The sequence below is a fragment of the Triturus cristatus genome, chromosome 10 (assembly GCF_964204655.1).
Source record: "Triturus cristatus chromosome 10, aTriCri1.1, whole genome shotgun sequence".
NCBI lineage: Eukaryota > Metazoa > Chordata > Amphibia > Caudata > Salamandridae > Triturus > Triturus cristatus.
Window position 1 is genome coordinate 223,083,097 of NC_140593.1, and position 27,150 is coordinate 223,110,246.

The following is a 27,150-nucleotide window of genomic DNA, read 5'->3' on the forward strand; positions in this document are numbered from 1 at the left end:
CCGGGGGTGGGGGGGGTTGAATCCTGTACTTAAGGGAGGGCCCTGTCCTGAAGGGTGCATCCATTATCAATATTGAATATCTTGCCCCCCAGATGGCTGTACAAGAATTAAAGTATTCCTGATGTAAAGTACTGCAATGTAACAACTGACACTGGAGCATCACTGCCCATGATCATTAGTCTTTGGGGTAGATCGACTTCATAATGTGGCCACTGTGAGTGACTGACTACAGCTTTTGTGTTTGTATAACTAGGCAGAGTACTTTTTAACATATTAACTTTCGGGATGCATTGATTTGCTTAGTATTGAAAAATTTGAGTGAGATCTGGGATAATGGTATTTATTTACTGCACTTTAACTGGTATTTAGGTAACATAGAAGCTGATTTCGAGTTTGGCAGACAGGATACTCTCTCACACATGAATTAAAGCTAGGCCTGGGCGGTAAACTCATCTTCGCTCACGGAGTTTGCAGTGTTTCCCACTCTGCCCTCCGCATTGAGCACAGAGTTTTAAAAAACTCTGCTGAGCGGCACAGAGCGGAGTTTTTCCTTTCGCAAAGATAAGTTAGGAAGTGCAAGCGAGGAAAATCCAATGCTAGACCACTTCCCGGCAAGATTTCTCAACATGAGCGGTTGTGGCCGGTCCCTACCACTTGCATTAGGAAACCTGCCGCTCTCGTTGAGAAAGCTGCCACTCCGTGGAGCGTGGCAGAGTTTTTTTTGTCACTTTGTGGAGTTTCAAGTAGCGGAATTCTGCAAACTCCGCGAAGGCCTAATTATAGCTACAGGTTATAATACACTTGTGATATAGCAAATGGGACATCTGCCCCATGTGGGACGGAGCATACTGTCTGTCGAACAGGACATAAGGCCCATAGTGTAAATTAATTTTACTTTAAGTGTATTCATTATCCATTTCCTCATAGCAATTTCATGTGATGATGTTAACATCAAAGAAAGTTCACCTGAAGACACTTTTTGTGACATCATCCTGATGGACTGTCGTGTGACACCACTTCCTGTGATGTGGTCAGGGTCAAAGGTCGTGCAATGTTGCTTTGTGTAATGTCATCACTGGCTGAAGAGCAGATTTTAATTCCGTTGTCTTTATTACAGGTTTTCAATACATACTCGAATGAGGACTACGATCGAAGGAATGACGAGGTGGACCCCGTGGCCGCCTCCGCCGAGTACGAACTGGAAAAGCGCGTGGAAAGACTGGCCCTGTTCCCAGCAGAGCTGGAGAAAGGTACAGTACAGGCTCCATTATTGTTTGTGGTTTCCATGAAGAATTAATTGAAATTGCTGTTCTAAAGTACTCTTACTGAATCCCCCTGGTAGTATCTGAGGGTATATTGACTTTACATGCTTTTAGAAAGTGCACAGCAGTTATAAATATCAAGGCGGCTTAAATCCCTGAAGGGCAAGCGATGGCTGCTGCTTGTGAAAGTTGTGCTCTCTGAAATGCAGCTCACACTTGAGGGCAGGTCAGCTTTTTACGCGAGAGCTTTTATTCGATACTTGAACACCAACCAAGTTACCATGGCTGTGCTGACCTTTTGTAATGTCACTGCTGTCAACTGTGTCCCTTTGTGTACTGTTCTGCATCAAGAAATGAATGTGGCCACTGAAAAGAAAGGGTTTTTACTTTACAGCGATTCCAGAGCTACTGGGTTTCTGAAATCGCCAGCTGTTTTAGGAATGGTGAATTCAATTAATTATGTGTGGGTCATCGGGCTGCAGACCGTAAATGCATGCTGGGGAAGGGATGCCCAGGGAGGTGAACCCAGGCAGTGCATATACCAGGGAGCTGACGTTGCCATGGGAAGTGTGGATGACTTGCGAAGCCAAGGGCATGTGAAGGGAGAAGGTGTTTGCCTTCTTGTCATGGAATGTAGTTTCATCGAGCAAATTAAGTGGCTCCAGAAATAAATTCTCGACTTGAACTCTAGATTCAGCTGCTAGTCTCTCTTCTGTTGCTAGGGGGGTTGACTTGCTGTTGTGCAACACATATTTGCTGGGTGTGGAGAAAAGAATCCGTTTTTGATCCATGGTAGCAGAAGCAAATCCGCCTGTGCTGGGATCCGCTCCTGTGGAATAAAACATATCCCAGCGATAGCAGGAGGGATTCCCACGGCAGACCGAGGAGGGCAGAAACATTGAGGCCCGATAGACCTCATTGTGTCTTTCAGCATCATTCTGATTGGCTGCTTAGCGGGCAGAGTCCACTTTACAGGTGAAATGAACAAAGGGCATATTATGTTGCATTTGTCAGCGGATAGTACGCTCTAATGTTGATTAAATCAATGTTGTTGTATTACAGTCTATATTATCCTCTGTTTATTGTGTATTTTCTCATCACTAAGAGTCCAGGAGGCTGTGTGGAGATTAGGAGGAAGAAGACCGAACTCCTACGGATTGTAAATAGTATTAAAAAGGATGTTTTGACGAGAAAAGCACAGTGTAGTAAATCCATTGTACAGTGCTACAAGTTTCAATTCAACTCCGGAAATACGCAGTGTGGGACAACACTGCATGAATTATGAGTGAGCACAGCTGTGCCTTTGTCTTTTTGCCTGGTTTAGTAGTAAGTTGCATATAAAAGGCCACTTGGCAGAGCAGATCTCCCTGCAGTGCATTTGCAACATAATCTGCACTATTTTTCAAACTTTATTCCATAACTGATGAATGACTTTACATTGTTAGGGCTTAACACTTGTGCTGTGGAAAAGCAAAGAGCCACAAGAACCTAAGCTCAAAATGCCCACAGACCTCATCAGTAAAAACTCCAGCATAATTGTCCTACTGCATGTGATTAAGCAGTTTGTAACTAGTTTTACAATTTGCAAGCTGTGAGGCAAAGTCGTCCTTTTCTAGAAAATTGCAGTGGTGGTTTTTTTTCCCAACACGATTTATTCTTTATAAAGTACAATTGTAAAACCTTGAATCATTCATAAATTCCTGGCAACATAAAAGATTATAGTGTTTAAAAATTAACCTATCATGTAAAATAGAAGATCCCCCAGGCACACTACACAGGAGTTGGCAACACTCTTCAGGCACATCCCGATCAGGCCTAGACCAGCCTTTCCAGAAGGTGTCTCTTCAGGCACATCCCGATCAGACCTAGACCAGCCTTTCCAGTAGGTGTCTCTTCAGGCACATCCCGATCAGGCCTAGACCAGCCTTTCCAGTAGGTGTCTCTTCAGGCGTGGCCAAACACAAACAAGAGACAGGTGAGCAGTAAGTGATGTTACAACACGTTAAATGCATTTAAAAATAAAAAAAAGACTAATTAATGACTATTTACTACATAAACAAGCATAAACAAGAAAAACAGAGTTTTGATAACATTTTGATGCCTACCCACAGTAACCAATGAAAATAACCAACTTGATAGTCAATCGGAGAAGGTAAAGATCCTGGAAACGTGACTAGAGGCTTGATTCTGAGGTTGGCCAAAGTAAACAAAATCTGCTGTTTCTGGCGCAAAGGCTAAAATCAGCTTCTTCATTAGAGGCGGGATGGTGGAGGAACTCCCACAGTTGCCCCCTCCACTTTTAGCATTTTGTCCAGAATTTGGAGGGTTTTCAATTATCATTCAACACAAAATCAGGCCCATATTTCCTTTCCCAGGCTCCTGCGCAAAGTAAGGCTCTTTAGAGGCTAGCTCACATGCAAGTGCACCTACTTGGCAAAGGCTATCAACTATAGTTATCATGGAATTTAAAGTTGCACTGTTTTTTAAATGGACAAAAGAAATCTGTTCCGTGAGGTGAAATTGAGGGGAACTTCCAAAGAGACTTCCGCAGCCCTTAATATACTCTGAAGAATTAAGAGTATGTAGTAGTGCAAATTTAACCATAAAGTAACGTAGTAGTGCAAATTTAACCATAAAGTAACATCACACTCTACAATAAAAGGGGGATCTACTATGCAAAAGCAAGTAAGACTTACAGATAAGAGGGTTATGTTTAGTTACATCCAGGCAAGTGTAATACAGGTTTGCAGAAACCATTCGGGGAACTTCATGTGGCAGAGAACTTTTTTGTACAACAACCTATCAACAGCATTAGGTAGAAAAGGCCAGTACATGGATTCTTCTAAGCATGCAAATAAAATATATTCCAATAAAGAATACATTCTATGGAATTCGTCACACATAGATTTTCAGACACAGGTCCCATGACAAGATAAGGCCATTACAACAAGTTGGTTACTTCTAAAAGAGGTTTTCCTTGAAGGGGAGAGTCATCAACTTATTCTTGAAGTGGATGAGTGAAGGCGTTTGTGAGGTGCAATTAAGTCCCAGATCCTAGGTGCATAGTAAGAGAAGGCTTATCCTGTGGTCATTTTAGCATATCCTGGCTCCATAGGTTAAGTTTATGATTGGAGACATTGATCAGGACTGCTAGGAAATGTCTTCTGTTGATGGTGTCAGACTTGAATATGATGCAGAAATTCTGAAGATAATTAGACTTGTAGGAGGAACAATGTAGGTCCCTGAGTTTAGTTCTGATCTGGTTGTACTCCCACCATCAATCATCTGCGGCACGCTCATTAAGCAGTGTATGCGGATCCCGGCGTCCTGGAGGAGTTATCGACAGGGACATCCTGGAGTGCGGTAAGAGTGTGGTGGTATGCCTGTGGTGAGTGCATTGATCGTCCCGGGTTATTAGCAGAAGCTACCGGGCTTGACCGAGTATGGCAGAATGCTTGGAAGCCTTGACTCGGAATGCACGTTAAATTGAAATATTGGCAACATACAGTCAGTTTTTTTATGCCAAACGCGATATACCACGTGGCCGCTGCAAGTTAGGAACATCTCACAGGAAAATGGGGCAGTGAGAGTTTGGATATTTCCTAGCCGGATGAATGTGACGTGGGCATTCACTTAGTATAGACAAGACAAACCAAGTAAAGTATGCACATGTATCCTCACAGGTGACGAGTGGCGACGGCTACTTGTTACAAGGGATGCGGGGCTAACACATGGACGCATCCCCTTCTGGTGTGTTGCTGGTATGAACCTTGGTGGCAACCACCGGGTATATATGGCTCCATATGTATATTGCTAGCAGACTATAATTTGAATGTGCGTCTAATTGGTTGACACCATCTTTCTTTTAAATATTTGTCATTCACCACAGGTTTATCAAGCATCGGTGAGGTGGAGAATGGTCCCCTAGCCCTGATGAATTTGCCGGAAATAAGTGGCAATGAAACATGTAGGCCTTTCTAAGTGAAATGGTCTAACACATGCCGTTCTTTTAATCTGAGTGTGACCACTGCGATCAATAAAGTATGTATACCTGCAAGTGAGTCACAACTCATTTTAGCTTGGAGAAGCAATTCTTTCTTTTTCACTATGGGGTCTGATTAATTAAGAATGACAGTAATAACAATACTGCATTCTCTGTCACCCTTCACCTTTTCCTCTATTCTCTTCACCTTTAAAATTAGAACACTGCCTTTTGTTCTTTTTCACGGTCATGAAAGTTACCAGTGATGATAGTGTGAGCAAACTGGTGAGCACTAACCAGCAGCTTCCTTGGTGATGCTTATTTGAGGTACTTTCTGATCTTTAACACCCTTTTTTTTTACCAGTTTCCAGTTCTCTTTGGTGTTTTGACAAACATTTATGAATTTGAGCACTGTGAATGATATATGACTGGAATTTGGTGAAGCCAGCTTTTGGGCAGAATTAGTATTAGTCTGACCCAGTATTCTCAAAGAAGAATAGTGTGCTGTAGTCATCAGGTCTTGTGTTTTGTTGTACTCCCACAGTCCCTTGAGGCATCACTCTGCTATGTAGAAAACAGTCTTAATTGGTGTAGTGTGGTTGTCTTCGACGGAGACAAGCACTGCTTTGCCAATGTCGGAGTGTGACCGGATCAGGCACTTGATGGCAGTTCTAACTTTGTGCTTTGGGAGGTATGCTTTGAGTTTGTTGAGAATTAAGTAGTCGCGGGCAGAGAATTCTGCTCCGCCAGCAGAATGTGTGGAGATTTGCCCGCTCCACGGTCCACAGAGAACACGGAGTATAGGGCAAAACTCTGACTCCGCAGCAGAGCGGAGTTGGCCAGCCCCCGCCTCCACCCCCCTATTAAAAATTAATTATACATTAATTAAAACAAAAAAAACCACTTACCTGGACTGCGGCATCCCCGGGCTGCCCTTCTCCTCTTCCTCGCCGTCTCCCTCCTAGTTTGGGTCGATCACCTTGCGAAAAACTGATCATACGCGCATGCTCATGCGCATTTCTCGCAAGAAATGCTCATGTGTGGGCGCACGCGAATTCACAGTTTTCACAATGATCACCCAAGTAGGAGAGAGACGGCGAGGAAGAGGAGGAGCGCAGCCCGGGGACTCCGCAGTACAGGTAAGTTTTTTTTGTTTTAATTAAGGTAAAGTTAATTTTAATAGGGGGGGTGGAGGCGAAGGCTGGCCAACTCCACTCCGCTGCGGAGTCAGAGTTTTGCCCTATACTCCGCGGGTGGCAGACCAGAGCGGAGTTCCACAGAGTTTGTTCCCAACTCCGTGGACCTCTGCGTAGTTCCGCTACTCCATCTCCACCTGGGGTTAGAATTAAGTTAAGAGCTGGTGTGTCTTCTTTGTGATGTGGGTCACGAAGAGTCTGCTGTAAAATGGCATCCTCGGAATGTTAACACTGCTAGTAAGTTGGGTTGTGAATCCACCAAGGTCCATTGCATTTAGCCATTTCTGTACTTGAGCTTGTTTGTTAATGACAATCTGGATGGACTCTGTTTTCAGTATTTTCAGTTCAAGTAAGCCTTTGACATCCTGCCTTAGTGCTGGAGAGGCAGTGCTTTATGTGATTAAAGCTGCTTCTCGTTGAGATCTTCAAGTCGAGCTTGGTGTCAATTAGATGCTGAATAGTCTGTTTTTAAAAAACATTTACTATATAAAACTCGCAGATACTCTGGGATGGAACTTCACACAGTGCTTCACTTTCCTGCCTAGTTATGCAAAATCTGTCTTATTATAGCCACAGTTTCCATGCCACTATGACTAAATACATCTTTGTTAAGTCTTGTAGGTACTGACCCACACCCAGATCCTTCCAGTGCATATCGATGTATTTAATTAGCTTGTTGCTCCATTCTGAGACTAAGCGCTACAACAAACAGACATGACTAAGAGCCCGGAGTGAATGAGAAAAGGTTAATAGGAGTAATTGGGAATGAGGGATACAGAAGGGGAGAAGACAATTAAAAGATTGTCTGGATTTGCAGGTGATCTACCTCATGGGGCCACATCCACCTGTTATCCAATTATTTCTCATATGCCCCAAATTTTCCAGTCTAATGGACAATGAGAACACCCGGGACACCTGATTTATTAAGAATCACATTCAATGGTGTGTATTTCTAGAAATGGCTTCTATTACTTCAGGAAGCCATTCATGGTCCCTCTATCAGGTGAGTGAGTTTCTCTACAGTGAATACTTTCCAATCGTTATGAGTTCACCGTGTCCTTCCAGAGAGTTTTATAATTTTCTATACTTGGGCCAGCGGAGCCATAATTGCTGTAAGCATCAAATATGTCTGTCAAAGGAAGTTGTTTCTCTGCATTTTATCACAGGATTTCAAACAAGACCTGTACCTGATTAGGAGAAGTTAAAAAAATAGCTATATCTGTAAACCACTCCAGCCCATTGGTCCCCGCATTCCCTCCACATATGAAAATAAGTAACTGTTTCCCCACTTTTCATAGGTAATCCATCCTATCCTCCTGAACATTTTTGTAAGGGATTTTCCATTTTCAAGATATGGCAAAGTAACCTACTGGAATTAAAGTGCTATGAGTGGAAAGGGCTGAATGAAGCAATCTTTCACAACCTTTTGGCCCAAAGTTTGTCTGGTAAGGTTTAGACCAGCTCCATCTCCTATGAAAGTCTACATTTCGGCGAAGGAAAGGGGTCCTTCTTTTTCATAAACCTATGCAGTCTGTCGGCAAGGCTTCCACGTTAAAACTAAGAATGAAGGATTTCCTCAGTCATTGTGAACTATCTCTTTAGTTTTTGTGCCCACTTTCTCCGCACAAAAAACTATTGTAATCTAAGATAATAAAGGACCTTGAGCAGCTCTATGTGGAGAACAGGTTGGAAGACCATAAAGAAGTGGCTCAGCTGCCCATCCTGAATCATTTATCCTGCTTTTTCCAAATCATTATCCATCCACTTAGGGTGGACTATGTGTGCTATCATAATGAAAGAAAAGGAAAGGTCCTAGACCAAACTCTATGGAAAGGGCCATGTGGAAAATCTTGCAGAGGTACAATTTGTGGAGCCATATTGTGTATTCAAGAATAAAAATTATCCCTGGGAAAAAAATGTGCAGTGCTCTAGTTAGAATCAATGTCTACATTTTCTGTCAATCAAGATTGGTCCTTTAAAGTCCTAACTTAAGGAAACCTATGATAAGCCTCAAGGCATGCTGGTGAGGCAATAGCATATTGTGCGCTACCCTAGCCTCTATTTTCACCCTGTTAAAGACAACAAACCTTCTGTTTAATGTACTAAAACATCTGTCCAGGGAACTGTTGGGAGTAACATAAATAGCAATTGGACCCAGGAAGCAATTTCCTTTTAACGAAGATAATACGATGCAGATAGGAAATCTAAAGTTGATCTAATTTGTTTAGATTGGCCTTCGATGCCTGTAACAATGGTGGACAATATATTGCTAAGTTGTGGGTAGTTATATTTATAGTTAGTTATAGTTAGGTCTGCGTTTTCATCGAAAATGCCTTATTTGGTTTGCTAATACCTATGGCACAGTTTGACAAATCTTCACCAAACTTTCTAAAATAAAGTGCTCTTTTTTGCAGGGGGGGGGGGGTCATAAAACTCCACATGTATTTTCCATAGATTCTTATTTAATAGGGCACCCACGAAAATTACTGAACGGATTTACACCAAATTTGCCAGGAAGCTAGATCTTGTTCCAGAAAACATTCCTTTTTGTGATTTGCTTTAAATATGTTCCGTAGTTTTTGAGAAATTAAGGTACAAAAATGCTTGCATATCTGGACGGTGAGTTCGAGGGATTACAAGCTCAACTTAAAAAAATAGAGCTTTTTGATTGGCCTTCGTGGCCTTTTTCCATTGGGTCACCTTGCCCCCATGAGAGCAAGTGCTCTTATTGTCTGGTCAACATAAAAGAAAATGTGCTGCAGCCATTACAGGCCACCGGGTACTAAGTTCCCTGACTCCTGAAAAGGAACAGAAAAAGATATAAGGGGGCAGGATAGATATGTCCTGTACCCATACACCCTCTGAGGCCAATTTCAAGTTTTTCAGTCTGCGTTTCCAAAGTATTCCTGCAGGATTGCAGAAAAAAAATAGCGCCGCAATTTTCTTTAAAAAATAATATGGGGGGGCGTGGCCAAGATGGCGGGGTGAGCAGACGCTTCCTCCCGTAGCTCCTCCAGCCCGGCCAAGCTAGAGCCCTTTTCTTATGCTTTTCTCCCCCCGCTGAGGCTCAGCGCGGGAGAGGAGCGTGGCGGAGCATCAGGGGTGCACATTGGTGCTGTTTTGGTTCGGATCGCCTCGGGGGAACCCCCCCAAAAGTTCGATCGAGACCAAGGAACGACGACGGCGAGCCCGAGGGGCGGAGCGCATTGGAGAGCTGTCCGGGCGCCTCGGCTGGGCCTGGTGCTGAAAGTTGCGATCTGGAGGGGATCTGGCCCGCCGTTCGACGGTGACTGAAGGAGCCTTGCGGGAAGGGACCCGTCGGTGTGGAAGGCTTGGGACGGGTGCCCCGGCACTCAGACGGGTGACGGCGACACCTCGCACTGCGGAGGCCCTAACCCCTAGCCGAGGTACAGCGGACCCCCTGATGGGGTTGGACCATCTGGGCCCCTGTGCGTGACAGACGGGGGCCGGTGGTGGAACTTATTTTACTGTGGGGTGCCTCGGGGGCTCCGGTGGTGTCGTTGGGCCTGGTCGTTTTGGCCTGCTCCGCCCGGCCGCCATTTTGTCCCCGAAGGAGCAGGGGTGGCAGCCTTCGCCGGAGTCCTGGCTGCTGGATGCAAGTGACCCCCGCTGCTGCTGGGCTGATTACCGGAGGGATGTGCTGGTGAGACCCCTCTGCGGCGGCCCCCTTGGTTGTCTCACACAAGCTCATGCGGCTGACGGTGACCGGACTGGGCCGCCATTTTGTCACCTGTGACGCAGCGACTTCGCTCGTGGGGGATACCTAGGTCGAGTGCTAGCCGACGGCTGAGCATCCCTGGAGCGCCTGGATCGGTGCCCGACTGCGGAGCTAGCGATGTCTGGAAGAGGAGGCCCGAAGAAAGGGGATCGTACCCTGCCGGACATGCTTGGCAGGGCCCAGCACTTGCGGGACAGGACGCAGCCCTCGCCGGGGCCCTCCCGGGCTCCGGCGGATGTGACTGGAGGGGAGCCACCCGTCACGAGGGCCTTTATGGAGGAACTGTTCAGCTCCCTCAGGGAGGACTTCCAGACACTGAAGCGGGAGGTGGCCAGCGAGGTCCGAGAAGTGCGCAGGGAGGTGGAGGGCCTTGGCGAGCGTGTGGAAGCGGTGGAGACGGAGGGCCAACAGCGAGCGGAGGAGATAGTCCACCTCCAGCAGGACGTTCTTCGCCTCCGGGAACAGTGTGTGGAGCTCCAGGCCCACTCTGAGGACCTTGAGAACAGATCTCGGAGGAACAACATCCGAGTGCGTGGCGTGCCGACTGCGGACGAGGGGTCCGATCTGGGGAGCTACCTGCGGGCCCTGTTCCGAGAGATCCTGGGGGAAGCTGCGGACTTTCCCATCAGCATTGACAGGGCGCATAGGGTTGGCCGGCAGCGCCAGTCATCGGCACCTCCACCGGACATTCTGGCCTTCCTGCCCGACTTTCCACTAAAGGAACGCATCATGGCTGAAGCCCGCAGGAAACAGCCCCTGACTTTCCGGGATCGGCCGGTGGCGCTTTACCAGGACCTCTCCGCCATCACTCTGCAGAAACGCAGGTCCTTTAGGATTGCCACTGACTTTTTGCGCGAGCATGAGACGCCGTACTCTTGGGGTCACCCCTTCCGCCTGATTTTTCGGTGGAACGGAGTGTTACACCAGCTACGCTCCTTGCAAGACATTTGTGGTGTCCTGGGGCTCACGGCGGCGGAGGAGGAGGGAGCTACGCCGTCGTGGAGGTCCTCGGAGAGACGGAACCGGCGGAGGTCAACGAGGCGGCGCTCAGCGACCAGTGTGGGGCGCCCGGACTCCCCTACCATCAGAGCGGACATGGCCGACGCCCTGAGGGCGGCGGCCGGGGACTCGACCGGCTCCTCTAGCGTGGCCTTGACGGCCTAACACACACTCCGGGGGGAGATGTCTTTAGCTTCTTTACATGCTTGGTACAGGGCGGGGGGGTTGGGGGGAGCGGTTGGAGGTGAGTGGCTGAACGTCCACTTTGCTCTTTTCTACGGACTTGCCCGTTTTGGGGCTTGACTGAGACTATGGGGTGTTTGAGTTTGTGGGTGGCTAGTTGCCAGGGTTGTGTTTTGGGTGGGGGAGGGGGTTGTTTTGGGGTTGGGAAGGTCCCGTCCGATGTTGTCTATGCCCGCTTTGTTTTGGCTTGTCCTGCGCTGCGGCCCCGCGCGCCCCACCCGCTGATTCCCTGCCCATTGCATGGCGCTCCCGACCCCTGCGAGGAATGCCGGGCCTAAAGGTAGTGACCCTTAATGTTCAGGGCCTGAACAACCCGGTGAAGCGCAGAGCGATCCTGTCGTTGCTGGAGGGGACGCAGGCGGACATTTGCCTTTTGCAGGAGACACACTTATTGCCCCGAGATTGCCATAGGATGCGCTCTGCGAAGTTCCCTACACAGTTCTTTTCCTCGGCAGCGAACAAGACGGCGGGGGTAGCCATTCTCCTAGCGCGCTCCTTTCGGGGGGAGGTGTTGCATAAGTGTGCTGAACAGAAGGGGAGGCTCCTTGCGTATCGCATGCGCCTGGGAGGCATAGCATTTACGGTCGGCTCCGTTTATAGCCCAAACGATCACCAAGAGCGCTTCCTAGATTCTGCGCTGGTGGATGTCACTGCTTCCCCCGACCGCCACATTATCTTGGGGGGAGATCTCAACATTGTCTTTGACTCTGTGATGGACAGATCGGCGCAGCGCTTCCCGCAGACGGGGGAACTGTCCCAGGCTGGGAGGGCCCGGATTGCGGAAATGGATCTGCACGACCTCTGGCGCTCCATGCACCCCACGGATAGGGACTACTCTTACTTCTCGCACGCACACCGAACCTACTCACGGCTGGACTACCTCCTGGTGAGTGGACCGATGCGTGCCGCTGCCACGGCGGCGGACATCGGGGTCCTGACCCTGTCTGACCACTCCCCGGTCACCGGCGTTTTCCAGTGGCCGGCGGCCTCCCCCTCTCGGGGGGTGTGGCGCCTCCGGGACACACTTCTACACAAAAGGTCGGTGGTGCAACGCATCGGGGAGGTCATACAGGACTATCTCACCCACAATGACAACACGGACACCTCGCAGGCGACACAGTGGGCGGCATTGAAGGCCGTCCTACGGGGGGAATTCATCTCTATCTCTGCAGCTGAGAATAAGGAGCGGCAACTGAAGAGGGATGAGCTGACAGCTCAAGTCCGGGAGCTTGAGCAGGTCCACCGCCGTACGGGGGCGCCGAGGGTGTGGAGGCAGCTGAAGGCAGCGAGGAAGCTCCTGTCGGCTCTGGATCTTGACAGGGCGGAGTACGCCGCCCTACGCTTGAAACATGCCTACTACACTGGGGGGGACAGATGCGGCAAGCTCCTGGCCCACCGGCTCCGGGTCGCGCAACAGCGCAGCGTTGTGAAAGAATTGGTGGGCGCGGACGGGGGGGTTGTCTCCGGGGACGCGGAGGTGGCGGAGTCTTTCCGCGGCTTCTACGAGGCGCTGTATGCTGAGGAGCCCTCCTCGCCACGGGATGCCGACGGCTATTTGGAGTCGGTGACCCTCCCGGTATTGGATCCAGCTCAGGCTGACCACCTGGAGCGGGACATCCATGTTGAGGAAGTGATTTCAGCTATCGCGCGGCTGAAACATGGCAAGGCCCCGGGCCCGGACGGGTACACGTCGCTATTTTACAAGACTTTTTGCACGGCCGTGGCCCCTGTCCTTACTCGGTTATTTAACTCCTTCTCCGAACCGGGAGCCATCCCTCCGGATCTCCTGAGTGCGACGGTCGCGGTAATCCCGAAACCTGGGAAGGACCGGGCCCTCTGCGGCTCGTACCGACCCATCTCGCTTTTAAATGTCGACCTCAAGTTGTACACGGGGATTCTCGCGTCCAGGCTGAGTCCACACCTCCCCGACCTGGTGGAGGCGGACCAGGCTGGTTTTGTGCCCGGCAGACAGACGGGTGACAACACCAAGAGGGTGACGCATGTTCTGGAGAAGGCCTCAAGGATCTCGGGGGAGCGGATGTTGCTGTCCGTTGATGCGGAGAAGGCCTTCGACAGAGTTCACTGGCCGTATCTTGAGCTGGTCCTCAAGAAACTAGGAATCGGCGATAAGTTCCGCACCATGGTCTTTAACTGCTATAAGCATCCTTCAGCGTCGGTGCGGGTCAACGGGTGTAGCTCCGGTGGCTTTGCCATCGAGCGCGGCACGCGGCAGGGCTGCCCTCTTTCGCCGCTCTTGTTTGCCCTCTACATGGAGCCGTTTGCTCAGAGGATTCGTAATAATCCGGATGCTGTCGGGGTCCGGATGGGCCAGTACGTCCACACCGTCAGTCTCTACGCGGACGATGTCCTGCTGACTTTGGACAACCCTAGGAGGTCGTTGCCTGCTTGCCTCCGAGAGCTGGACGCCTTTGCGGGGGTGGCCGGCTTCAAAATGAATATGAGCAAGTCGATGGCATTAGACGTGTCCCTGGCTGCGGAAACCAGGAGGGATCTTCAGCGGCTCTTCCCCATGCAGTGGTCCTCGTCCACGGTGCCGTATCTGGGGATTCTGCTGGCGCCTACGTTACCGGAGATGGTTACGGCCAATTATGCCTCCCTCAGCAGGAAGATCAAGGACGAGCTCGGCCGCTGGAACAAAGGCATGCTGTCCTGGCTGGGGCGAATCGCGGCGGTCAAGATGACGGTGCTGCCCCAGATACTATATCTTTTCCGGGCCCTTCCGCTCCAACCCCCGGTGGGCTGGATAAGACAAATGCAGGCTGACATCTCCCGCTTTGTCTGGCAGGGCCGCAGGCCACGCATGAAGAGGGTCCTCTCCACGCTTGCTCCGGAAGCGGGGGGTCTCGGCATTCCGGACCTCCGTAAGTACTTTCAGGCGGCACAGCTCCGCTATCTGGTGGAGTGGAGCAGGTGGGAGTCCGACAAACATTGGCTCTTCCAAGACCAGGCAGTGGCGGGCCGCACCTTACAGGAGGTTCCATTCCTGCGCCGCGCGCATCGCCCCCCTAATCTTTACGCTTCCTTTGTTACGCGGGTCCCCCTGCGTGTGTGGGACGCGGTCTGTGAGGCCCGGGGCCTTACCACCTTCCCTTCGCCGCTCACGCCCATTGCGGGCAACCCGGACTTCTCCCCAGGGATGGAGCCGGGGGTTTTCTCCCACTGGGTGCAGGCGGGCTGCAGGGCACTCTTCCAGATCTATGGCCCGGAAGGAGTGGTTCCTTTTCAGCAACTCCGCCAGGAGTTCGGCCTGACGGAGCTGGATAGATTGCGCTACATGCAAGTTCGGCATTGGGCCCTCCAGCCCCAGGTGCGTGCCACCGCCGCCCGTCCAATTACACCGTATGAGAGGTGGTTGGCTACTCGGACCTCCGACGCTAAACTGATCACCGATCTGTATAAATACCTACAACCCCCGCCGTTTCACTATTACAACCCGGGGAGGGAGCGTTGGCACAGGGAATTGGGCAGGACACTTAGCCACAAGGAATGGGACAAAATTGCGTATCGGGCGCGGCACTCTGCATATCACACGGGCCTTACGGAGACCTTTACTAAGGTGTCCACATACTGGTACTACACCCCGGAGAGACTGTATGAAATGCATAAACACACTGACAGGGGGTGCTGGCGGAGCTGCGGGCAGGAAGGTACCCTTACACACATTCTTTGGGATTGCCCAGTGCTGACCGCCTACTGGAAGGAAGTCTTGGACGAGGTGGATAAGCACTTTGGGATAGAGCTGCCGCGACTCCCGGCGTATGTCCTGTTGGGCCTCCCCAATGACCTAATGTACCCACTGAAGTCCCGTAGGGGTAGGCAGATCGCAATCGCGCTGGGGTCTGCGGTTCAGAACATTCTAATCCACTGGCGCACAACCACCGTCCCCTCCATCACCGGTTGGTTGCATAGGCTCTGGCATGTGCTGGGGATGGAGAAGCTGTCGCTTACGGTTGCGGGGGAGATAGACCAATTTGAAGAGCTATGGCAACCCTTTCTAGCGCTGCTGTCCACTGAATTCCGGGAGCTCACCTGCCCGAGGTATCTTAGACTTCTCAGTCTGACGCCGCCGGTGACCCCGGCGGACTAGCTTACATGTGAGACGGGGACCCCCCGGGGAGGGGGGGGGGGTGCGGGGCTTCCTGGTTAGGATTACTCTGATGCGGGACCATAGGACGGGGGGGGGGGGGGGAGTGTTGTTGTTTCGTTACTGGGAGGATGGGAGATGGGAGGTGGGGGATTGGGTTCTATTGAGGTGTTGACGGGGGGGGGTTTATTGCTTAGATTTGGGGTGTCGGATACGCGTGCGGGGATTTCACAGCTTGTATTTCTAGCTTTCATTTACTGTGTTTTTCCCCCTGACCCACCGCGCTACCTATTGCCAACCCTCTGGAGTTGCACCCTTTTTCTTTGACTGTATTCCATGTATCCTGCCCTCCTATCCCCCTCCCCCATGGTTTGTTTTGTCTCAATAAAACGTTTTAAACATAAAAAATAATATGATCCCCGGGTTTAGCCATGTCCCTGGGGTCAATATATATTTAAAAACCTGGAGATGGGGCTGTGTGCGTGGGGACCCACTACTACGATTTTGTCCCTAGGGACCCCATCCAAAAGGGCTGTATTATTTTAGAAGGAGAGTGGGCTGTGCAGACCCCCCCAAAACCTTTGGGCTGGCTCCACTGTGTTCTGGGGTGCCCACCCCCGGACACTGTTCTACCCAAAAATGCACCAGCCAGGTGGGAGCAGACCTTTGTTTCCCTGCTGGCCCTCTTGCCGGCAGGGAAACTCAGATTGCTTCTGCCTGATGGCAGCATGTAAAAACAGCTGCTCCCACTGCGCGGGAGCAATGCCGTCTCCCGATGCACCCAGGATGGGTACATGTGGGGAGCCAGCGATACTGCAGGAGGCCTTGTGCTCCACCAAACAGAAGCCACCATAGTGGTTTTGTGGTTGCCTCAGGTTGGCACCATGGAACTCACCTAAAGTCCCAGGGATGGGGTCGCTGGGGCCACTATTGGCTCAGGGAGGGGAACGGCGTGCCCCGGGAGATGGGGTCCCTTGGACACCAGAGATTTGGGGAGGGGACTGTGTGCCCCACTCCCTTAATTAAAGAAAAAGGTCCCAGGGGATGGGGTCCTGGGGTCCCGGGACCTGTAGAGGCTCAGGAAGGGGGTGCAATGCTCTATCTCCCTTAAAAAAACAATGCAGCCCCACAATATGGGGTTCCTGGGGCTAGTAAAGAGTTGGGGAGCAGGGCTGTGCTTTCGGATCCCCTTAATTAAAGGTAACAGCACCGGGGGTGAGGCCCCCAGGGCCCTAAAGGCTGGAGGTGGGGGCAGGGGTGCATGCAGGGCCACGGGGCCCTGGGGCTCCCCAGTAGCCCCCACCATAAAAACAGAATCTGGCATCCCAGGTGGGCAATGGGACAACCAAAATAATTTTAAAAAGGAATGAGGACTGCATAATGCCCTAGGTCATTTCAAAATAGAATACTTTCATGCTTGTGGTGCCCCCAGAAGAGACATGAGCAACACCAAGCATTTATTTTTTATTGTAGGGAGCTGCAGGGAGTGCAGCACCCCACCAACAACATAAAAAAAACAGCAGGTGTCCCGAGTCATTTATTCCATGACCCTAGGAGAATTTACCATATTTTTTTAAGGCACTCCAAGCTGGTGCTTTGGTGCTTTATGCTCTGCAGCTGGAGTGCAAGGCCCATGAGTGGTTGTTTATATAATTGCATGTTATGAGCTGAAAAATGTTAAAAGAAATTCTCAGAGACATGTTGGTTTCATTTAAATGAAACAAAAACATTTTTCTGAGTCTTTATTTTAACATTTTCCAGCCCACAAAATGCAACCATAAGAACAATGTTAAAAGAAAGACTCACAGACATGATTTTTAAATTAAAACCTCATTAAACATTTTTATGAAAATCACTATTATTAAGCATTGCATTGTGTGAATTACTGAAATATACATTTGAATTAAAATATTGGTCATTTTTGGAAAAAGGTGATAGATATGCTTTATGTACATATTGATTTCCTCCCACCTTGATAAAGCCAATAGACCCACTTTTTGAATTCTGGTGTTGTGACTCGTTGACAAAGTCAGTAAGTCTACCTGACTGTGGCCAGGAACCGCGAGTGCAACCGCACACTGCACATGCCAGAATGCCATGCACGGCCTGGGGTTGGCTGCCCGCGGGGAACTGGATGAAGGGCCTAGCCGTGGACAACCCCACACCGCGCACAGCCTAAGGTGAGGTTGGCTTGACGTATGGAAAGAAAAATATTACTTAATGTAAAAAAATGCCTCTAAATTCACTGAAAAATAAAAAGGTTAAATTAGCATTATAGTTAGGTCAAATGTTGAGTGACAATGTAACATTTTAAACAAAAAAAAACACTGAAATCCATCAGTTATAATTATCTCAAGTAACTATAACTCATGCCCTAAAGTAACTGTAACTCGCGATGCATTTCCTTGTCATGTGAACATGCATGAAGTGTGTGAAATGCTTAGCTTTTACAAAATGGAGTCTTGAATTAACATTATCATTACACCCTGTCAGCTACATGTTATCTTTAACAAGAATCTGTTAAATCAAAGAATTACATCTGTTAATGTATTTGTGAAGTTATTTGCATTGCTTTTTTCCTAAATAAAATAGCTCTCACAGCCTCATAGGCAAGTGGGCAATTCATCAGCTAGGGCAAACATAGGACATCTCAAATTAACCTCTCACTAGCAGTTGCTTGACCTCTATGCCAAATAACAGCAAACATTTCATCATTGCGAAAACCTTCCTGTGGTGCCACCTCTGGAGCCTTCATAACATCAGAAGAGCTTTGTTCGTGTCATTAAATCCTTTCGTCCCTAGGGTCAGTAACATACCATCTTTGTCTTGGGAAGTAGTTTAATTCTGCAGAGTGATTCAAAGTTCAAATTTCATCTCGGAGTAGATCTTTGTGCTTTTACTCCTGACCTCAAAACAGGCCTCCTTTCTATAGCCCTATGCACCTTATTGCTAGTTTCCCTCAATTATTTCTGTCTTTATCTCTTAGACGGGTAGATGGTGGTGGTGTGGTGGCCTTGGAATATTTGCTGACCCCAAAAACCTCCTACATCGTGGTGCCACCTTCCCCTTCCAGTCAGTTTGTGCTTTATTACACAACAAGGACAAACCTCCAACTGGTTCACATTTCAGTGGTGGCTAGCCCACAAGCCATATCGCGCGGGGGGCCTTATAATCCAACTCTCAAGTTTTAAAAATTATTTTGGTGATTAGGATGTGCCTTCTAGGGCTCGGGGCAAGATGGCGACCGCTACTCTAGCGGTGTGAGCTGCCTACCGTCTCGCTCCCAGAGCTTTTGACCCGATGAGAGTCGATACCGACGGATGAGCAGCTGACCACCCGATTTTATTCGTTGGTTATCGACGCGAGGCATGAAGCAGTGTGTAGTATCACCGGCACGATCCTGCTGTCTCCGTTTGAATTTTTGATTCTGTTTAGTGCCATTGGCTCCACCTCTGTGTTCCGGAGTTTTCCTTTGTGGATTTCGGCTCGACTCTCCACCTGCTGACCTAACTCTGCCTCGCAGCACTAGGATTGTCTGCATTCGTTCCTGCTGCTGTTTATGTGGTCTCTCGTCATCCGTTTACCTCGGCTGCGTGATTTCACCCGGCATCTCTCGGTCTGTTGGGCAAGACAGTTAGCGCTCTGCTCCGCATACACCATGCCGCCGAAAGCCTCTAATCAGCCGGTGAAGTCTCTTAATACACGCAGCGGCAAGAACAAGAACAAGATTACTCAAAATGCCGGGACAGAGGAGTTGGAGGCTGGTAATCGAAGCTCTGCTACACCTGGTGAGTCCATATCTCTATCACCATTTTTGTTGGCAAAAAAGGGAAGTGTGGGAAAGGCTCCTAATCAAACTGTCCCTGCATTATTCAACAAACAAGCTGCTAAAAACGCTACAAACTCGAGCGTAATGGTACAGTCTCCATCCATAGCACCTGCGGATATCTCCTCAAATTCTGTTTTTGATCCTATTCTAGTGCCATCAGGTTCTCCCGATTCCGTGTGTGCGCTTGGATCATTATCGCATAGCACTCTGGGAATTGTAGTTCCAATCAAGCCTGTACCCTCACTGACTAATATTGTTGGGGATGAGGCGGCTCTGAATTTTAATACAAATGTTCAGACTATCTCTCGGACTACATCTGCTCAGCCTCCACCAGCGTCTATCGAAACCTTGTCTCATGAATCTGTTCTGGAGTCTACTGAAATTTTTTTTTCTATGTCAGACCTCACATCTGATGAAAGTATGGATAAGGATTGGGCTGATTATCCAGAAAATAGCACCTCGGACGAGGAGACAGGTGCTAGTGAGTCCTCACCCGTTTCTAGTGTCACAGTGAAGAAGCATAAGTCCAGGGCCAAGAGAACACCTCCAATTCGGAATAAGTCTAATGACACAGGAGACTCTTTATCTATTCAAGCTAAACCTCCAAGTGATTTTGTTATACGTGAAGAGCCGGAGCCTGAGTCCGATCCTTGCCCGGAAATAACTCTTTCTGTGATATATCAAACTATGCTAGCTCATCGGTCAGATACTAAGTTGGAGATTGCTCGTACACAAGGCACATGTCAAAAAGTTAAAAACGCCGTCCGTCGCATCTCCAAAATTTGTACTGACATGACGGCCAGAGTTCTTGAAGCTGAAACCAGGATATCTTCTCTCGAAGATGAAGTTGCTATACAAAAAAAAGAGCTCGCAGTCGTCAAAGCACAACGGGATGACGTCAGCTTCAAGCTTGCCGAGATCGAAAATCAATCTCGGAGAAATAACCTACGTGTGCTTGGGGTTCCTGAGAATTTAGGTGGTTCAGACATTCGAAAGTTCATTTGTGATCTCTTCTCGGAGGCATTCCCCGAACTTACATCTTGGAATTGGCCTCTGATCATTGAACGTGCTCATCGTTTTCCGTTTCAAATCAAATCCAGACCAAAAGAAGGGGACTATCCGAGAGCTATTCTGGTGAGATTTAATAACTTCCTGGCAAGAGAGGCTATCTCTGATCTCGCCAGACCAGACAAAAAACGCTCCGCTAAGGGCTGTTGTTTTTTTGTTCGGCCGGATTTTTGTCAGTCCACTGTCACTAAGCGTTGGCAATTAAGACAATTAATGGCTGGTTTTCAAGAAAAAGGTGCTACGGTTTACCTACAAAATCCAGCCAAACTCAAAGTCATTTTCAAAAATCAAACCAGATTTTTTGTATCTGAAATTATTGCAAAAGACTATCTCGACTCTCTTTGATTAATGTCTACTCTCAAAAGTATGACTTTCAAATATTAGAGTTTTGATCTAGTAATTTTGGGCTGACTTCCCCGGCTGGTTTAAACTCATCTCTGAATTGTAATTCTCTCCCCTCCTTTTTTTTTTTTTTCTTCGGGTCATCTGGGAGCGGGGCAGGAGGGCACTCGCTGACCCCAGGGATTGGCTATCCCTGTGCCTCATATGGTGGGTGGGGGTGGGGGTGGGGGGTGGTGTCGGGGTAAGGGGAAGGTTCTAGGGGTGGGTTTGGGGGGGGAGTGGTGGCGGTGGTGGTGGTGGTGGTGGGGGTGTAATTCAACTTCAGTCCAATTTGAGCAAATCACAATGAAAATGTTCTGCTACTCGCAAGCTATTGTATGTTTTTCAGATTGTTTTTTTAATGCCTCAAAATTAGGGACAATAATTATTTTCTTTGTCAACCCAGCTCGAATTCAATTATACTCAGAGCCTTGCTCGATAAAGTCTAGCCTCCTAATCTTTTTCTTATGCTTTAAATTCTAATGGTTAAGATAATTAATATCTGTACTTTTAATGTTAATGGTCTTAATGATGTGAAAAAGCGCGGCATCTTGTCCAAAATGATTCACCTGCTCCAAATAGATATACTCTGTCTCCAAGAGACGCATCTATCATGGGAGAAAAGAGATTTGCTAAAGAGCCTAGGGTTGGAACTTGTAGTGTCATCTAGGCAGACTGGTATCAAACGGGGTGTTGCCATACTCATGCGTAGGAATCTTGGTATATCAATTAAGACTGCTGCTGACAAATGGGGCCGTTGGGCCATGGCAGAACTCTCAATTTCTCAGAACAGGTTTTTGATCTATTCAGTTTATGGCCCTAACCTCGACGATTCTGAGCTTTTTAATTATCTCAATCACGAACTCGCCCTGTGCAGTTTGCCTATTATTTTCTGTGGGGATTTAAACATTCATATTGACGCTGTCCTCAACATTAGACAAAATTTAAAGTATAAAGGTTTAAAGCCACGGTCCTTCAAGGCTCTACGATCTATGGTCTTAGACAATGCCTTATCTGATGCTTGGCACACTCTCCATCCAGATGAGTATGGCTATACCTTCTTTTCTGTTCCCCACAAGAAACATGTTCGGATTGATTATTTTTTTCTATCTCAGTTCTTTTTGGGAAAAATTGCGGTTGAAATTCTACCTAGGCTGTTGTCGGATCACAATCCCCTCTGTTTAAAATTTTGTATCCCATCAACCGAACAAGGGTACAGATCAATTTGGACCTTTCAACGGAATTTACTTTTACAACCAGATTATTTCCAATTTATGTCTAAAGTTATCCGGGATTTTTTTGAATTTAATAATCAATCAGCCTCAGTCCCAGTAGTTTGGGACACATTTAAATCTGTGGTACGGGGAGAGACACTAAAATATTCTAATTTTCAATCAAAGGAAAAGCGTAACAAATTCAAAAGGGATTGTGACATGGTTTTATCTGCAGAGACTCGGCTAGCTGAATGTATTAAACTTAATCGTGACATAGAGGAATCCCAATTGGATCTATCAATTAAACGTAGCTTTGTTTATACTCATATTGCTGATCAAGTAGCTCTACTCCATAATCAACATCGCATTGAAAGCTACGAACTGAGTGAACAAACGGGGAAAATCTTAGCAATCAGACTACGTCAAAAAGCTACTGTTAATGAGATTCTCAAAATTCAAGATCTTCATGGAGTTTTTAAAACCTCTAAAGAAGACATACTCGCCGCTTTCAATGAATTTTACCAATTGCTTTATCACCAATCGGATAGTGTTCCGGATCTCGATATAAAACAATATCTTGAAAAGATCCAAATTACAGGAATGTCATTAGAACATGCGGAGTGCCTCAGTACCCCAGTTACTTGGGACGAGATTGAACTCGCTATTACAGGCCTGGCGACTGGGAAAGCTATGGGCCCTGACTCTATTCCTCTAGAATTTTACCGAGTATTTAGAGGTATCTTAAAACCAGAATTAATGAAGATTTTTTCTTCAGCCTTCGCTGGTAATCCACCTCCCTCATGGTCCATCGCAACCATTGTAATTTTCTTAAAAAAAGGTAAGAATAGCGAAGAATTAGGCTCATATCGCCCTATCTCCCTGATTCCCACCGATAGTAAAATTTACTCAAAGATATTAGCTAACAGATTGAATTCATTCATGCCTACTCTCGTCTCTATTAGACAACATGGTTTTATTCTGAAAAGAGACACTACAGATCACGTTAGAAAAATAATTGCCTTATTAGACTGGGCTCAGACATCTGAATCTCCTGTTGCGGTGGCCCTGTTGGACGCAGAAAAAGCGTTCGACAGGGTCTCCTGGGAGTTTCTCTGGTCTACCATGCTCTGGATGGGCTTCCCTATTTCATATATTAATGCCGTCAAAGCCCTCTATGTCCAGCCTAAAGCTACCATCAGATTAACCAACTCTGTCTCGAAGGGCTTTCCGATAACAAGAGGGACTAGACAAGGTTGTCCTTGTTCTCCCTTGTTGCTTGCCCTTTATTTAGAACCGTATCTCCGTAACTTATCCCTCGCGACAGAAATTATACCTGTCAAAATTAATACCCATTCATTTAAAACTTTTGCCTATGCAGACGATGTCGCCATCACCACTGTCGATATTGGTCGTGCACTACCAAAAATTATATCTCTGGCAGAAGAATTCGGCTCGTTATCTGGCTGCAAATTAAATGTCGCCAAAACCCAATTGATCCATTCTGGCTTCGGTCGACCTAAAGAAATGGTCTTCAATTTAGAAGCCCAATATTTGGGGATAACGATTTCATCCAAAGTGGATGATATTGTACACTTAAATATTGAGCCCGTCTTGAATTCATCTAATAAAACCTTAGAGAGACTCAGTAATCTCCATTTCTCTCTTTTTGGCCGCGTTAATATCATTAAAATGTTAATTTTACCAAAATTTTTGTATTTATTTCGTACCATACCGCTTTTGTTTCAGGCACACTATTTCACAAGAATTGATAGAATGATATCTAGATTCTTGTGGGGGTATCATCGCTCTCGTCGCGCGTTGAAATGGTGTTTTTTGCCAAGGCTGAAAGGGGGGTGGGGTGTACCTAATTTTCATCTGTATTATTGGGTCATTTGTTTAAGATCTATGAGGGTACTCCTCTTCACGGACACTATTACTGAGGAATCTATTTATCCTTCAGTTTATGAAATACTTTTAGGTAAGGCCGCCCCACAATGCGTAGTCAAAATCATTGAACCCAGCTACTACAAAAAGACCAAATTTAAGTTTATTTTCGCTTGTTTTACAATTTGGCGACAATTTAGGAATAAAATTCTACGCCTAGCTGAAATCACTTATTATTCTCCAATTATTAATAACCCAGCCCTGCCTCTGATATTCCATGATCAAATTATCAGAATTTGGTTTCTCTCTGGAATACAGACTTTAGGTGATCTATATGAAAAAGCTCAATTTCTCTCATTTTCGGTTCTTCGAGCTAAATATTGCTTACCACAGCATCACTTCTTCAAGTATCTCCAGATTCGTAGCTTTTTAGAATCAAAAGGACTTCTCATTAACTCATCTATGCATCGTCATAAGATCTTAGAAACTATTAAGAAAACAAAAAAAATAGGCACAATCTATCAAATGATCATTAATCATTCCGAGGATGATTTACTCTCTATAGAGAGTAAATGGCAAAGGAGGCTAGATATACTAAAGGTCGATATAGGTAGATCCATCGAGATATCCATGAAGGTACTTTTCAATGGATCCCTTCAAAGCCAGCATTATATGTCTGTCTTCGATCTTTACTATTCCCCGGCTAAGCTCGCCAAGTGGAAGGTCAGCGGCGATTCTAGATGCAACCGCTGTAATGAGGTGGATGCGGACTCTATCCATATGTTTTTCAAATGCGAAAAATTACTTCGTTATATCACAGATATAGAATTTTTTATTAATAATAATCTACGGATTCTCGTAAAACTTTCTCCTGAGTTGGTAATTTTTGGTGTTCAAGTAGATCAACTTGGGAAAAGATCTTTCCCTGAAGATGCATTTTTGTTCATCTGCATGTCCGTTTTCCGTTTTTGTATCACTTCTCGATGGATTGACAAGGAACCTCCGACCTTTCATCATTGGCAATGCAAGCTAATCTCTATTTATCATTTAGAATTGGCCATGTATAAACTTAAGGGGATAAGGAAAAAAAAACAAGGTCTGAAAATCTGGGACCCAGTCACTAAATGGATCTGAGGGATCTACTCCATTTCTTTTATGTACCCTTTTTTTTCTTCCTCAAAAATCATTTATATCATGCTTGCTTGTTTGTTTCACTGCTCATTGCCCGACTGTTTGTTGTAAATAAAAACTGTAAATAAATAAAAAAAAAAAAAAAGGACGTGCCTTCTAAAAGTTACTTCTAATTCTTTCACCACAGTATCCTTACTAATTGCCCCCATGTGATGCAGCATTTGGCTCTGTCAATTGGTTAATTATGGAGCACAGGGTGCCCTCAGGGATCTGTTACATCGAGGCACTACTGAATCATTTTGTATATTAAGTAAAAAATGGCCTCTTTAGACGTATCCTATGTTGACCATACTGATAAATCTTGGATTCTTTTTGTTTACAGCAGTACGCCCAGAAGTTGTATATGGAGATTGTAGATGCCAGGAAATAAGGTTAAACCTAGTGATGCTGCTATTAGATAAAATGGTGCATTGAGACCGTGTATTAATTTGAGAGAGTTGATATTGGATGGATAGTAAGAGAAACATTTAAAGACAGTGTCATTGGCATCCTTAGATAAAGTCAATGCTGCACAAGGCTTGGTGGTTGACTATATCAAATACTGAAGAGAGGTCCATGAGGGTGTGAAGACAGGGATTGCCATTGTCGGTGATGCGCAGGGCGTCCTCCACTACCTGGATAGATGGTGTCTGTTGTTGTGCTGCATTGTGGTCTTAATCTTACCCGGTAGTCCTTGAGTTTGGTGTGGATTTGAGTTGCCAAAATAGCTTTTTTGCAAATGTCTTCTCAATTAATTTATTAATCAAGTAGGTGATTGGAGTTGTCATCGGGTTCATGGTTGACTTTCATTTGTATGGAAGGATGCATTCTGTGTTTTATAGTACCAGGGAAATACTATGTGACATGGACGAACTGACAGTGTTTGGTAGTGGCATAGGGCTGTATCAGTGATGGATTTCACTAATGAGAATGGGATGATGTGGACTTACTAGGATGCTGCCTGGAGGGAGTTGAGGAAGGTGATCAGACCACCAATGGTTGGGTGGCTGAAGTTGATTTGGCTGTGTTGTGTGATAATAAATGTGAGGTGGCTCTTGTTGGCTCCGTGTCATCACTAAGCATCCTGCCCTTGCATATTCTTTCTTTGAAGAAGAGAATGCTCTTCTTACATTTCTCTCTGGAATGTTCTGTTGGAGGATCCTGGGTGGGGTTTACCACAATGCTTGATGTGTTCAAGATCTTTGTGATTCTACTTGTGACTCCATTTATTGTGTTATTGTAATACAATTTTTATGACTGACATCTTCTTGAAGCTGTGAACTTTGTCACTCTTTTTGCATATGAATGGTGAGTTTACTGACTGTGATCTCTTAGGTTTAGCAGGGTGCTAAGGGCTTGAGTTGTGTCAAGCTGGACTGTATGGAATTGAATGAATCTATGCTGACATGGAGCATATGGTTGGGGGTATTGGGTATGGATATGGCATTTGAGGAGGGGTCTCATGCAGTGTCATCAATATTCAGATCTTACTACAGTGTGGGGTAGACTTTGGATGAGTGGAACAGCTCAATGTAGGGCTTTGTTTGGCTGTGATGTGCTGGTTGATGTGGGCAAGGTCGGGGGCTCGACATGTGGTCTGTTCAGCCCAAGCACACGAGTAGACAAGTGCGGTTTGATTGAGAGTACAAGTCTTTTTAACATATTAATTATTTTTATTGTATTTCCATTACATAAACAACATAGTAATTAAACACAACATGAACCACTTGCATAACACTACGTTTCTGTTACAAAAGGTGGGAACAGTTGTTTGATTTCAGTTTTCACTGTGTCCAAGTTGATTATGTGTTGGGATGTTTATGTGTTGGTATGGGTGCATGCACTTTGCAGGACCTGTGTCGGACAAGACTTGTATGATTGCTTACCTGAGGAGTGAGATGCAGGGGTCCGGCTATGTGGCCATTTTTAGGTTCTATTTGGACAGAAAAAGTCACCCTTATCTTGTAAAGTGTTTGGTCAGGACATCTGGGTGACTACACCCTTGAGAGCTTCCTAAAGAAAGGGGAGATCATAACCTCTTTTTGCTTCAAGTGAGAGGTACTAGTTAGGGGTAGGCT

General features: G+C 46.9%; 1 protein-coding gene across 7 annotated transcripts in view; it reads left to right on the top strand.

Annotated features, from left to right (window-relative positions):
* The window catches only part of PPP1R9A (protein phosphatase 1 regulatory subunit 9A), a 772,375-nt gene that overhangs the window by 308,563 nt on the left and 436,662 nt on the right, over nt 1-27,150 (top strand). For all 7 annotated transcript variants that reach the window (XM_085630850.1, XM_085630851.1, XM_085630855.1 and 4 more), the window contains exon 3: nt 1,118-1,250. In XM_085630850.1, coding sequence (XP_085486976.1) covers nt 1,118-1,250 — 133 coding nt within the window. The remainder of the gene's footprint in view (nt 1-1,117; nt 1,251-27,150) is intronic.